The 15695-nt window shown below is 44.2% G+C and overlaps 1 protein-coding gene across 2 annotated transcripts in view; it reads right to left on the reverse strand.

Annotated features, from left to right (window-relative positions):
• LOC126998795 (protein bric-a-brac 1-like) overlaps window positions 1-15517 on the reverse strand; it is a 60625-nt gene extending 45108 nt beyond the window's left edge. Inside the window, exons 1-2 of one of the 2 annotated variants that reach the window (XM_050860841.1) lie at window positions 15304-15517; window positions 8075-8108 (exon numbers count right to left, since the gene is read on the reverse strand). In XM_050860841.1, the coding sequence (XP_050716798.1) occupies window positions 8075-8080 (6 nt within the window). In that variant the 5' untranslated portion in view covers window positions 8081-8108; window positions 15304-15517. The remainder of the gene's footprint in view (window positions 1-8074; window positions 8109-15303) is intronic. The other variant, XM_050860842.1, reaches the window with a different exon arrangement.
• Window positions 15518-15695: the final 178 nt, after the last annotated feature.

Below are 15695 nucleotides of genomic sequence, written 5' to 3' on the forward strand. Positions count from 1 at the left end.
TAAGACAAGATTATCAGGCAATTAAAGGAAATAAAGAGCTGTTAAAAATTGTGAATTCCTGTCCTACACAGGTGTCTATATTTTAACATTCCATTACTTATTTTTTATGTGGAAAATATTTCCCGACCTCTGACGCCGCCTTTCTGTAAATCGTCATACACAGTGACCTCTTGCATGCGAAAGGTCAAGCCAGTTTACAAATAGCTATACATAATGAATTGAGTTAAAGCCTTTGTAATCCTATTGTCTTTTTCAACCAAAACCGTATTCCTGGCGCAACCAAGCAAGAAAAAATAAGCTTCAATTCTGTTTTTCATTTTGGAAAAGGCAGCCACGGTGGAGCAAAGGCATCGCTGGGGCTGTGTTGGAAAATATTTCCGAAAACTCATACGACTTAAAGCCTCCAAGCGGTGCACGGCCACGAACATTACAAATTCATCTCTAATGAGGAGTAACTCCTCGCCGTGACAGACGCGATACCTGAGAGGGAGGCAAGTCTGCGGGAAACACCGAGACAGGTTTAAGATTTATGCAGTGCAACCGAGGTCCTCAAACAATGAAGCTTCTGTTAACGCTACGATTCATAGTCTTTACAATAAATGATGTTTAATGAATCATATTTACACAAAAGATCTAAGTAAAAATATTATTTCATATATATAAATATAAATAAATATATATATATATATATATATATATATATATATATATATATATATATATATATATATATATATATATATATATATATATAGGCAAAGAATACTATAGCTGCTTAAAGAAAGACACCAAGGTTGTGCATTACATTATCTTGGGTAAAAGAATTGTTATACTTCATTCATACAACGTGTGTAATTCTGTTGTTGCTCTAAACAGGATATTCAGTAATTAAGTCATGAAGTATGCATGCGTATATATAAAGACTCTCTAATAAATATGTATATGAAAACACACACACACACACACACAGGAAGCTGAGCGGCACCATCGCAGCAGCCGGCAGTCATCAGCCACCCACCGCTTGCTATCATCGTATTGTTCTCTTTATCGCCGTAGTTGACGCCTCTTGACGCCACGCAAATATTATGTGCAAGTAACTGTTATGTAGACACTTTCGTAGAAGCGGCACAGCCCTCCCTTCAGAGGTGTGCAAAGCAATAATGTCCGCGTGATGGTTGGTTCCTACGCAGAACAAGTGTCCGTCTGTTACTCCATTGTCACATTTTCCTGTACCTTGGGAAGTTTGTCTTTCTTACTCTCCTTTTTCATGTTTGTTTTCATGATGTTCTTATCACCTTTGTCTTTTGAAGCTTCCGTTCTGGTGTGTATTTTCAATCAGTTTTATCGGTTTGTTCCCAAAAGTTACTCAGATTGAGATACTTAACATGGATGTTTTCACGTGTATTTTGTGACTGCCAACCTGTTTTTAAGATTTTAGGTAAACGGGCAGACAAACAAACAAACAAACAAACAAGCTGACGGACAACGACGAAAACACTATCGCTCCCCTTGAGGCGGCCCTTTATGTTACGGGGGATGTGCGCCATGCGGGAAGTCCCAAAAGAGGAACACACACGGACTATTTGTACAAGAATGAACATAGTGTGATGATCAAAATCTTCCATTACGTTATTCTAAATAGGTAACAAATCAGAATTACAAGTCACCGCCTGAGGGTCGACAGAGACTACTGGCGTGATGCTAGTCCGATTTAAAGCTTGTCCATCACAAGGACCATGGTTATACTCGCAGTTTGTTTATAATGGTTCAATGGAGCCATATTAATGAGTTGTTAATGGCATTATAAAATTCCCGCCCGGGTACGGCAGAGAAGTTCAGGCGAGGCAAGATCAAACTGGCGAATACAGGTTGTAAAACACTTATGTCACGCCTGTGCAGCCACTCACACGTCTCATGGTGGCCGGCTGCCCTTGTCGAGGGAGGATTGTGAACACTGTAGCAGTTAGGCGACACTTATTGCTCAACAGTAGTGTTCAACTCATCAATTTCCCCTCTACCGCCACTCACACACACACACACACACACACACACACACACACCAGAGTGCAGTGGTTAGAATCCTCGCCTCACAAACAAGAGGTCCCGGGTTCGATCCCTATGTAAAGTAAAAACGGATGGTCAGCCTCCTCTAACCCGTGTCCCATGTCCACCCTGCAGTGATTCCATACCGGATGTCAGCTGGGGGTGTGTCCCGCCTCCCGGGTGTGTGTGGGTGTGGTGTTAGGTTCCAGCCGCTACCAGAATCAGGGATCCGTCACCTGAACGCCAGAGCTTACTCCGGGAGGGTACAAGGTGACGATTGCCCACCCAGCGAGTGATGCGCCCATGGTAAATGAAACACACACACACACACACACACACACACACACACACACACACACACACACACACACCTCATCAGGACTGCAAAACCCCCCCCGGTTCGTGTCCTCGCGATAGTACAAAAACATGGCGCATTTCCTCACCCCTAAAAACGGAAACGCACGCGATAGTGGTGGCGGCAGGTGTGGCGCCGGGCCCTCCCCTGTGGAACCCCCGCGGGGAACACGAGGCGCCTATATATCACCTTTAGCGATAAAACACAGGACAGCCAATAACGTCCCCCATGCTCTGCTATCGCTGCTTCGGAAGGGAGAGATAACTGAATTCTTTCAAATGTCCACCTGCGTAATGGTCGTTAACCGGCTATAAGGCGTGGCTCGGCCTTACTTTTCGCTCGTTAAGTTCAGCGGAAATTCTTTGGCCTGGCCGAGACACTGAACGGTAGCAGCCAAGGGGGGAGAGGATAGACCTCCATGGTAGCAGCACACAGGAGTAGGATTAGTTTGTATAAAGATGGTAAATTTGAATCCCCTTATACAAATCTAAATATGTTGCCGAATACCTTCTAAAAACTAACTTCATGAATGGAAAGAACTTCTGCAGCGGCGTTGTGGTGGAGGTGGTGAGGCCAGCGGACACAACAAGTCTGCGGGGATGACACAACATACGAGTGCTTAGGATTTGGAGATTGATTTACTGAGTATGAAAATTTCTCTCTCTCTCTCTCTCTCTCTCTCTCTCTCTCTCTCTCTCTCTCTCTCTCTCTCTCTCTCTCTCTCTCTCTCTCTCTCTCTACCCCACCCCCCACCCCACCCCCGTGTGCACCCTCGATATGAAGATAAAAACTCCAGCCGAGGTGTTGGATCGTCCTGTGAGGGCAGTATTTTCAACTGGCGTCTCTCCTCTTCGAATATTTTTTTCTCATACCTGGCCATTACTTATATGTTATTAGTATGTTAGGAGTGAGGTGGGAAGAAGCACAGGATGAAAGGAAAAGCCCACATGAAAAGACGAACTTGGTGGCAACTTCTAAAATATTATACTTAAATGTGTCTTTTTTTTTAAGCTAAGTTGGGATTTCTTTTCCTATTCCCGCTGTTCCCTGGGATTATTATTTTTTCTCTTTATATCTAATTTTGTGTGAAATATTCTAGACAAATGCAACTAAGGGGCTATGTCTGAATCGCCTATGATGAGCGTACACTCGTCCTTATCACCCCAATCACCAGACGTCACGAGTTTGTCACGCCGCGGACAGGTGGCGCTGCTGTGTGACTTGAATACAGCAAGGGACGCTGCGTTAAGGGGCTATTACACTGGGCAAATTTTCAGTGGACCTTCAGTCAAACCACGATTTCCGCTGGCGTGGTTCTCCTATTTCCGCGGTTTTCTGACGTGTCCACGATCTTCCAAAGGTACGGTAGATTTCACCGAAGGACGACGGTATTACACACCATCATCATCATCAGCAGCAATAACAAGAAACAAATGAGAACCACGCTAACGGAAATCGTGGTTTGACTTAAGATCCACGGAAAATTTGCCCAGTGAAATAGCCCCTTTATGCAGGGAGGGAGCGACGACAGCTTGGACTTTCCCCCCATAAAGATATCGCCCTTCAATATGAACGGCATGACCACCATTTCCGCTTGCAACATGTCGAAAGGTACAGCAGACAGGGCACAAATTTTGATGGTTAGTAAGTCACTCTTGTTAGTTTATAATAAAAAAGGAGAAGGGTTAAAAAAGAAAAGGGTAAAAAAAAGAAGAGACGGGTTGAAAAAGAAGAGAACGGTTGAAGAAAAGAAGAAAATGGTTGAAGAAAAGAAGAGAATGGTTGAAGAAAAGAAAAGAATGGTTGAAGAAAAGAAGAGAATGGTTGAAGAAAAGAAAAGAATGGTTGAAGAAAAGAAGAGAATGGTTGAAGAAAAGAAGAGAATGGTTGAAGAAGAGAATGGTTGAAGAAAAGAAGAAAATGGTTGAAGAAAAGAAGAGAATGGTTGAAGAAAAGAAGAAAATGGTTGAAGAAAAGAAGAGAACGGTTGAAGAAAAGAAGAGAATGGTTGAAGAAAAGAAGAGAATGGTTGAAGAAAAGAAGAGAACGGTTGAAGAAAAGAAGAGAATGGTTGAAGAAAAGAAGAAAATGGTTGAAGAAAAGAAGAGAATGGTTGAAGAAAAGAAGAAAATGGTTGAAGAAAAGAAGAGAATGGTTGAAGAAAAGAAGAAAATGGTTGAAGAAAAGAAAAGAATGGTTGAAGAAAAGAAAATGGTTGAAGAAAAGAAGAGAATGGTTGAAGAAAAGAAGAGAATGGTTGAAGAAAAGAAGAGAATGGTTGAAGAAAAGAAGAGAATGGTTGAAGAAAAGAAGAAAATGGTTGAAGAAAAGAAAAGAATGGTTGAAGAAAAGAAGAAAATGGTTGAAGAAAAGAAGAAAATGGTTGAAGAAAAGAAGAGAATGGTTGAAGAAAAGAAGAGAATGGTTGAAGAAAAGAAGAAAATGGTTGAAGAAAAGAAAAGAATGGTTGAAGAAAAGAAGAAAATGGTTGAAGAAAAGAAAAGAATGGTTGAAGAAAAGAAGAGAATGGTTGAAGAAAAGAAGAAAATGGTTGAAGAAAAGAAGAGAATGGTTGAAGAAAAGAAGAAAATGGTTGAAGAAAAGAAGAGAATGGTTGAAGAAAAGAAGAAAATGGTTGAAGAAAAGGAGAGAATGGTTGAAGAAAAGAAGAAAATGGTTGAAGAAAAGGAGAGAACGGTTGAAGAAAAGAAGAGAATGGTTGAAGAAAAGAAGAGAACGGTTGAAGAAGAGAACATTTGAAGAAAAGAAGAGAATGGTTGAAGAAAAGAAGAGAATGGTTGAAGAAAAGAAGAAAATGGTTGAAGAAAAGAATGGTTGAAGAAAAGAAGAAAATGGTTGGAGAAAAGAAGAAAATGGTTGAAGAAAAGAAGAGAATGGTTGGAGAAAAGAAGAAAATGATTGAAGGAAAGAAGAGAATGGTTGAAAAAAGAGAAGGGTTAAAATAAAAGAGAAGGGTAAAAAAAGAAGGGGTTAAAAAAAGAAGAGGGTTAAAATAAAGAAGGGTTAAAAAAAGAAGTAAAAAAGAAAAGTTAAAATAAAGAGGTTAAAACAAAAATCAGAATCGGTTAACGGAAAACCAGTAATCACTTAACACATTTTAGCGGCCAGGCGACATAATGATGCAGAAACCTTACAACAGTTTTCAATAATTAGCATAACTCGCCTTTAAGTGGTGACATGTTAGCGATGGCTTTTTATTCGCTTAAGAAAACAGATAAACCACCAGCCAACCAGCAAACACCCATGGCAGCGTTGAGCGAGCCAATAGCAAAGCGAAGGTGTTACCGGATAAGATAAGACGATACAGATTATGAGTCGGGCGTTTTGCTTGGGCGAGTTGGGTATTTGATGCGGCTGTGAGTGGCTGCGGCGAGGGGGAGGGGAGGGGAGTACCGCCCACGACGCCTCCGCACACTGACGCAATGAACACACACACACACACACACACACACACACACACACACACTAGGGAGTAGGCAAGTACACATCTGCCGAAACGGGTGTAAGCTAGTCTCGTTGAGGCAAATCGTCACCTTCGTAAACAAACAGCCTAAGTCACTGTTTTCTACTTTACAGGAAATCAGAAAAAAACTGTCATTATCTCATTTGGCTTAAGATTTAGGCAGAAAGGAAAAAGCCAATTCTAGAACACTCAAACCCTGAACGACGAAAGCAACTCTACAAACATGGCCGTCACATGTTGAAAAATTGATGTAGAGAAAAACCTGGAAATCGCTGAAAAATGAGTTAGCGATTATTTTATGAGGGTGACGAATTATATAGGAGGCGAGGGAGTGCTGCAATCCGTGCCCTCACATTGTTTCCCTATTGTCTTACTAACACCAGAGAGTAGTTCAGCATGTTCTCTAAAGACAAATTCTCTTACTTTCCACACTAAACTACATACACGTGGCACAAACACCATTTTCCCAGATTTATTATGGGAAGAGTCACGCCAGCATTGGAGTCCCCATTTGGGAAGGGGACCAGAAATTCCCAGAACGGACATAAAGAGGTGTCCTGATAGCATTTGGAACTACTTATTCAAATACATCGAGGCATGACGTCACCAAAACAAACAAAAAAGTACAAGCGCCGGTTTAGACTCCCGTGTGGTTCATAAGCAGTAACCAACACAACGTCCTTGACCTGCCAACAACTGCCTTGATCGTGCTCCCTGTGGACGGCGAGGCAGCAGCAAGGAGAATTAGTACAAGGAGTATCGAGCCTTTACCTTACTGGAGATTGCCCACCTCACCACTTCCCTTCACACCTGTCCTCACTGTGCCTCACCGAACACGTACTGAAGAACACGCCGATTTTAAACACACACACACACACACACACACACACACACACACACACACACACACACACACACACACACACACACACAGCTCCGATAGCTCAGTGGTTAAAGTTCTGCGCAGACAGGCTTTGCGGTCTGGCAGGCGGAGGATTTTTCCGCTGACAAGGAGTGGTTACTGTTCCCCCTTGAGCAAGGGTGTGGGTGTGTGGTGTGTGAAGGTCCCAGCAGTAGGGGCTACCCAGGGATCGACTATAATGAACCTTGCTCTAATCGGGAGGGTACTTGCTGGCGATGACGAGTCCAGCACATGATCAGGCCGTAGTGAATAACACACACAACCAAATTTCCTAGCTCAACTCAGCAACACACCTGGCAAATCCAAGTTCACCTTGCACCTCACCAGCGCACAGATGTGGTTCCGATCACACCTGCAGCAGACATTAGTGACAAAATATTCGTTGACATATTAAATCTCAGAGCTTACCCCTCTCTCTCTCTCTCTCTCTCTCTCTCTCTCTCTCTCTCTCTCTCTCTCTCTCTCTCTCTCTCTCTCTCACACACACACACACACACACACACACACACACACACACACACACACGAAAAGAGAAAAAGACAAATCTACGGCACCAAAATGACAGCTCTAGGGCACCAAAATGACAACTAAGGGGGGGGGGGGGGGAGAGAGAGAGAGAGAGAGAGAGAGAGAGAGAGAGAGAGAGAGAGCCTTGTCTGTACATAAAAAAAAAAAAATAATAATTTCATATTTCGCAGTGTGTGTGTGTGTGTGTGTGTGTGTGTGTGTGTGTGTGTGTGTGTGTGTGTGCTCGTTCCCTCGTCCCCAGCACTTAAGTTGTGTAATCATAAGGCAGCTGTATACTCGACTTAAGCGGACATTTTTTATTTTATTTGTTGCAATGGGGACAGTAAGGTGGTGATGGTGGCGGTGGTGGTAATGGTGGTGGCGGTAGTGGTGGTGGTGGTAGTGGTGGTAGTACTAGTGGATGTTATATTGAAATGATAACGGAGATAAAATTAAACTAACAACTGCGATGACAAAACAAAAGACAAAACATTTATACAATAACTACCACAACAACAACAACAAGGATTACAACTATTACCACCTCTACGACTACTACTACTACTACTACTACTACTACTACTACAATCATGACTGTCGTTGCTGGTGTTGCTACTCTTTCGATAACCCTAACTTACCTTGCTTCGTTTTTGGTAATGAGAGGAGCAGCAGGCAACACACACACACACACACACACACACACACACACACACACACACACACACACTCAAGCAGCCCCGCACAGGATATGTATACTACTCACCGACATGGGAAGCACACCGACACACCTGGCTTACCTGAAACGAAAACAACTTATTAGACACACACACACACACACACACACACACACACTTATATATATACACACAAATACACAGTTTATAGTTGTTGATTGAAAGAGGAGGAAGAGGAGGAAAAAGAGGAGGAGGAGGAGGAGGAGAGAGAGAGAGAGAGAGAGAGAGAGAGAGAGAGAGAGAGAGAGAGAGAGAGAGAGAGAGAGAGAGAGAGAGAGAGAGAGAGAGAGAGAGAGAGAGAGAGAGAGAGAGAGAGAGAGAGAGAGAGAGAGAGAGAGAGAGAGAGAGAGAGAGAGAGAATTTTTTTTCTTCACAATTAGTATCCACACTTGTAAAGAAGACTATGGCCTGCACGGGCCCAGTCATGGCACAATACAGCTTATCTAGACCTAGGAACAGGGTTAGTATTTACAGAGATCACGTGTCAGCTGCACCGAAACTGGGTGTTAGTGTTCTCGGGAGCATATTAATGAATTGTGTTGCAAGGTCGGCTTGAGTGGAATGCCCCGAACACAGGAAACTCAGTTCATTGGCTCGTACTAACTCCCTTACGAAGATAGGTTGCATCGATACAGACCACACAGCCGGGGGGTCACACCGTAGTCGCAGAAACCGGCGTGAGGTTGACTCTCGTCTAATTAAGAGGATGAAATACTGTACAAAGGGATATCTAATGAAGAGGTGCTGGAATTACCAAATTTTTCTTCAAAAATTTCTAAAATAGACATATCTGACTCTGGATTGGTATAATGTTCCATCATTCTAAAGTTCAGTAAAGCGATTTCATTATTTTTTTTCTTTTAATGCGCAGCGTTCATCGCATTTTTACTGAAATACTACGATCGTTGTGCTAGTCGTTGAAGACTGTTTTATCGATATTACTACCGCCCTTGTGGTGACTCTACATGGTTAACCGACGTCTTTTTGAACAAAAATGATCTCCAGCCTTACGGGGATTCCTCTTGGTGCATTATTTCATCAATATCCAGTAAAGTAACACTGAGGTAGGCGCAGCCACGAGAATCCCGGGTGGTGTCTTTGTTCTGGCCATGTTGTGTACGTACTTACGTAAGGAAGGGAAAGGCTCGTCTAGTACACGCATGGAAAATAAGGGTAAGAGCAAGGGGACGTTCATGCTAAGGAACAACAAGGTGTTGGGAAAGGGAGACGGAATAACGAATAAGGAAGTGGAGAGATGTAAAAGACAAAATTTATGCGGAGGGCGAAATGCGGAAGGTGGACTGAGTAGGTGATGTCACAGCTAAAGGGCGGAACGTACAATAGTAGGGAAATGGTTCACGGCTGGACGGCTGGTGGTGCGGGGCCAGGCAGGCTAAGGCGAGCCATAGATCAAGTGGTGGACTGCATGAGCTGGTGTGGCTTGATAAGGAAAATAGGAATTGAGAAATGAAAAGCCGAGATAGAAGAGGCTCGTAAATCGGAAAAAAATGGGTATGAGTATGAACCATGCAAGCACACCTACTGTCTTAGCCCCGCGCCCTTTTGGATTGTGGGACACCACTCCGTGAGTGACGCTGTTCTTTTACACATTCATTGTTTATACAGCTGTGGTTCCTATTACCGGGCGTCTAAGTTTTCTTCTGTGTAATTGCCCTCGGTTCAGTGAGGGCAGGGACCTTAAGTCGGCAGGCGGCCCTTATGAAGAACATCGTTAATAAGGTCATTGCGTGCTGCTGTTAACGGGAAGCACAACCGACCCCACCAACAGTCGCCCTGGGAGTGGGGAATCAAACCCCGGCCTTCTCGATTAGTAGCCCAAACCTCTTCCCTCCAGACCACTGCGACCCCTTGAGCGTCTGTCCGCCCTGACCTAAATGTTTTCCTTCATGTGTGATTACACTTAAACAGCTTTGAACGGAGGCCATTTGGCTCCCCTCCCGTGCCTCAGAAAGTGGAGCAACAGAATAATAATTATAATTATTATCATTCTTATTCACATTCTCATGATAAAGGTAACGATGATGATGATGATAATGATGATAATAATGGTGATGTTAATAACTAGGTTGGAGGTCAGTGATGAGCATGGAAATCCAATGATCACGTGCCTAAGTTGGCAGGATACTCTTACAAAGGTCAAATGTCTCTTGATATTGTAATTGTGTAAGTAAGGGAAGGAAAGTTTGATACGGTATCAGTGACTTGCTTCAGTGGTTTCGAATGACTGTAGATTCATCGGTTCATACCTCCGTCTGTCATTATCTGAAGTTTTCAGGCAAAATCTGTGTCTTCTGTGATTTAATAACGTTACTCTTAAGAGCAGCGAACACTATAGCTGAGCATCATGTCATTGTTGACTTTGAAATCGCGGTGGGATTGTTTAGCCTTTGTCTGCAACACGCTCCCCTGCTGACGCTTGGCAGGAGAGATTATTTATATTCGTAATATATATTCAGTCTATCAGATGGGTCTTGATTCTTCTTTCATCTATAAATCACATTTCTTATTACTTACCCAAACGTTTAGGTAATGTTATATCGTCTCTAAGGACATATTTATTGAAATTCCTTACTTATCAGGTGTTTAAAGTGTGACCTTTCTCCACCTCAAGTAAGGTTACTGAGTGCTTCTGAAACTTCCCTGCAAACACGTACAAGCCGGGTCCTCCAAAGGTTGGTCAACAAATTTTTACTAACCACTTCAGTCCAGTCTAAAAATCGACGCTTATAATCTTATAACTGCATGAGCTAACGTGTTCGCCCTATGTCACGTCTTTGCCGAGCTAATCACAAGCGGTTGTTATGAAACACAACACCCTGTATTACACACATCCGCTGCCTATCCTGTTATCTTGGAAGGCTACCACAAAGAATTCCAGCATGCCATAATTTCTTCATCACATGATGACATCTTAACTTTACTGAACCAATAGTTTATGTAGCTAAATATGACTAACTAAGGAGTTCCTAATTGTTCTCACTGTATTGAAAATTATTTAACTAATCGATTTTGTTAAATTAATTCGACACACAAGAATTTCAAGATGTGTCGCACAGTGACCTTTCCTCAGAGTACAGCCGCTAAACCACGCACAGGTAGCCCTGTCAACCACACGGTTTATATGGCTACGCAGCTACCCAGCGGGCCAGCGCTCAATAACTGCCTAATATGAAGGTGAGTTATCGTAACAATCTCGAACCATCAATTATAGTTAGGAATTGAAGTTCTTGTAGTTCATGATTCAATAAATGAGAGCTTTTACTCAAGAAATTAATTTTAACTCTATTTTCACACTGAACATGACGGAGCATTATGGTTCGGTTGCCTGGCTCATGGCTGGAGCTGACGCGGCCCCGCACCTTGGCTGTGCTGGACACGTCAGCTACCGCAGACATATTCAGCCAAACTATAAAAATTAAGCGAATAAAAAAAGCTCCTGCAGAAAACACACACACTCTCAATCGCAACGCAAACCGAATGGCCCTTATCAAGAAAATGGTGCAATAGGACTGACGTAAGGAGAAGTAACTTAATTTGCATACATTTCATTTACTTTTTATGCCTGTAGTGTTTTTACTCTTACATGTCTTTATCCTCGTCGCTTTCTTCTATGAGGCAGCACTGTGACCGCCCATACATAAGTCCATTTTACGATAAGAAGACACCGACTAATCCTTTTTTATGAGGTCGCGATACAGTCAGTAGATGCGTAAATCAGTGGTATTGCTATTTTGACCAAAGGAAAGAGATACTAAAATTTGTTCTGATGGATAAAGTAACGCCTATGGGAGGAAGAGAGACCGGCAGGATCCACTATAGGGGTTTCGCTCCGTTTGTGTTTGTACAGTCACCGGCTTGTATGACGAGCTGCAAACTGCTTCAGAGGCGGACGTTGCAAGAGACAGACGCACTTTCCGGCAGTAGTAGGCTATGTAGCTTTACTTTCGGGTTAGCAATGCTTCTAGAGAGCATTTTCGATTCGTATATGCAATAAACACTAGAAAAGTAATTTATTCGTTATTCTGAAAGGTATATTACCCAAAAGTAGGAAGACTAAAGACACAGCAAAACAGAGATACCTCGCAAACCAGGACTGAAGGAATAGTGTGTGTGTGTGTGTGTGTGTGTGTCAGAGAGAGAGAGAGAGAGAGAGAGAGAGAGAGAGAGAGAGAGAGAGTGCGTGTGCGTGTGTGTGTGTATATGGTTGCTTGTGGCGGGAGAGGAGGGGAATCAGAGCACCGCCAAGAAAAGAAAAATCCTCTTGCGCGAAGCTAAAGAGAAAATCAATGATGGTTAATTCTCGCCGCCGCCTCTCCTCTCCTCGCCGCTCCCGCCTTCCCTCCAGCCTCTCGAGGAACCCTTGTCGACGGAGGCTAACGAAGGAAGATGCATAGTAGGGCGTGTAGGGTGAAGGGGGGTGGCGAGGGGGAGGCGGGGGTGGGGGTGTTGAGGTAGATGGCTTTGTTAGAATGCGGGGTTGAGGGAAAAAAAAAAATGCTTAAAAGTAGCGATAAATAAAAGAGTATCTTTTTTTTTTTTTTAGCATAGTCAGGATTCTTCTTGCTTTCCTCTTCTTCCGTGTGTGCTCCTCCTCCTCCTCCTCCTCGCCTCTTACCCCCCTGTCTTGTTGTCTCAGCCTTGTTCACACTTCTCAGCTTCTTGATCTCCTCCATTTGTTATTCCTTTCATCTTCTTCTCCTCGCATTATTCGCCTCTCTCTCTCTCTCTCTCTCTCTCTCTCTCTCTCTCTCTCTCTCTCTTTTATATTTTTTTTTTTCCAGGACACCGGTAGGGTATCCTTGAAATGGATCAGGTGGTTGGGTCCGAGGCGGTTAGTGGCGCGTACAAGTATTATTTTAAGTAAGGCTCGTGCTGCCCTCTTGTGCACCTTTTATCCTTTTGACAGAGTTTTGCTGAGGGTTGGATTGTTAGGAAATTACGAAACTGCAGGAACATGCTCCGGAATTTTCTGTGACTTCGGTGTTTCGGCGTCACAGACTTTTAGACATGAGGTACTTAAACTTCTCCGGCTCCACTGACTGCATCGTGATTAGTAATTATTGTGGAGCGAGGGGAGTGTGTCCTTACAATTCGTTCATTCAATTTACACTATTTTTCGCGGTGTTCATGACTCAAAGAGCTTCCAAAAGGATACGTTTTGTAGGGTCGTATGCGTAGGTACACCTAATCACGCACGCTTGCACGCACATGAAATTATGAAACTACGGAAATAGTAATTAAATCATGTATTGTTTTCGGTACCATTGGCGAGCTCCCTGGGTGGAGGGCCTTGGAGTGGTGTGCCTGGCAGGGCTGTCGGAGCCTTACGTAGGTTAAGATAAATAAGCTCCAACGTGGCGTGCGGAGACACGTTCGCTCCATTGCTTGCACGCACACAAAATGGTGGAACAGCTGGGACACGACCCGCCTGCTTCACAATCGTTATAATAATCATTACAGATATATTATTATTATCATCATCATTATTATTATTATTATCATTATTATTACGTTACTATTAATGCCTCTACTACTACTATACTACTACTACTACTACTACTACTGCTGCTTCTGGTTACTGGGTCCCGGTGCGGAAAAAAGCATAAGGTAAAAATCAAGTCGTAAAAATGCACTGATGAAGAATTTTTAATAACGCAGATGACGCTGCCTTCCCTGTCCTCCTTCCCGGCCCCGCGCAGGCTGGCCCTCTCCTGAAGCGGCCCACCACTGCTTATCACACTCTAGACTTTCTCCGCTTCAAGAGGGGCGTGAGGAGGCTTCAGAGGCAGGGAGGAGGATGAGGAGAAGCACAAGGAGGAGAAAGAGGAGGAGAGGTAGGAGGGTGACCTTACCTAACTTCCTTCGCCTTACCCTCTGCCATATAACCCTAACTAGCACCACATTCACCACCACCACCACCACCACATTCACCACCTTTACCACCACCACCACACGGTAGCCACCATAGTTTCCATCTCACTCTCGTTCCTGTGTTATCAAAGTGTGATGTAACAATCCCGTTCACCACTACAAAGCTGCCCGGGTCGTTGCAGCCATACTGCCTCCAAACTAGCCAAGGAAAGAGGCGTACAAAGATTAGTACAATAACGCGCAACTGCCACACCCTTAATTAATATGCCAGGCCCACCCTCCCTCCTTGCCCTTCTGAAGAGGTATTGCCAGGCGGTAGAAATGGAGCCCCTGGAAGGTATGGAAAGTTTGGAAACGAGAGCCGAATAAGGGCAAGCATTAGCTGTGGCTGAGTGGCTAGCGTGCGGGCGTTGCGTCCAGGCGGACGCTGGTTTGCGTCCCGCCCGCTGCCACAAGCTGGGGCTTTTCAGTCACCGCCGAGTAGCCTAAGACGACCCATATGCTGTCCTCAAGACCACCTATCAACCCAGATTCTAGATTCTCTCTCTAAAGAGATGATCAAAATGAGCTCAGGTAGGCAGTATGAGCCAAGCAAGATGGCGCCATTATAAACACTTGCCTGCGCCATAACGGGCTGGGGCCGACCACCAGGCCCCACCAAGAAAGTCTACCGGCGCCAAAGGGAGCACGTAATAAAGAAACAGTAGCAAGAGTACAGCGACACACTGTCGATGTAATATCTCGCTTGCATAATATCCTGCACCGCCCAAATGTCTGTGTGGAAACCGGTACTACCTTGACGTTATAAACAAACGTGTGAAATACGGATCAACGGCGTTCCTCGAGATAAGCGGCTTTATCGCCTGCTCGGAGACCAATGGCACCTGGGCACTTCAGCACGTCATCAAAGCCGACTTGCCTTCATACATCGATATTCATGGGGCCATAACGGTCTTGAAGGTACATACGTAGATTACTTCTAATATCATAATTCGCATTGTTAACGTAAGAACATAAGAACGCAGGAGTCTACAAGAGGCCGGTAGGCCTGTACGAGGCAAGAATAATGTATCTAGAGTCACTGGCCCTACAAGAAGACACGCGGCAGGGCTACTCAGCCGGCGTCTCACTCGACGGGTGACAGCGCCACAGTGTTTGTCATCGTGTGTTCCGGGTTTACTGAGTACAAGTGAATCATGGCCTCTCGGTGGGAGGTTGTTTCGTCGACAGCATCATGACAAGCTTCGAAATGAAAACAAAAGCAGAAATGTATGGATTGGAAAAAAAATTTGATATTTTTTTTCTTTAACATCAACTTCAACAGCAGACTTTTAAGGAACAGATGCAATGAAGCACATTTACGTACGGCGAAGGGTGGAGGGTTGCGGCGGGGCCGGAGGCAAGGAGACAGGCAGGTGCTTCTGCCGCTGCTGAGTGGTACACGTGAACCATCAGGTTATAATCCGACACCTGGCCTTCCAGCGCCTCACGTCTCCCTTATAACTATCGGCAGCGCAGCAGCGCACTGTGTGGCGCGCGGAGGCAGTGCAGTGCGGCTGGAGGAAGGCGGGGCAGTGGCGGGCGGCTTGGCGACCATTCCTCTGGGTAAATCTACGCACAGCAACTCTGGCACCTCAGACTGACTCATCGGTTCTTTTAAACACCCTTCCCCCCTTAGATATCTTACCGTCTTGCACCGACACCTCGCCTTACTCTCACTCACCTGTTAATTACAGAAGGTATTCACCTATAATTGCT

The sequence above is a fragment of the Eriocheir sinensis genome, chromosome 15 (assembly GCF_024679095.1).
Source record: "Eriocheir sinensis breed Jianghai 21 chromosome 15, ASM2467909v1, whole genome shotgun sequence".
NCBI classification, from domain to species: Eukaryota; Metazoa; Arthropoda; class Malacostraca; order Decapoda; family Varunidae; genus Eriocheir; species Eriocheir sinensis.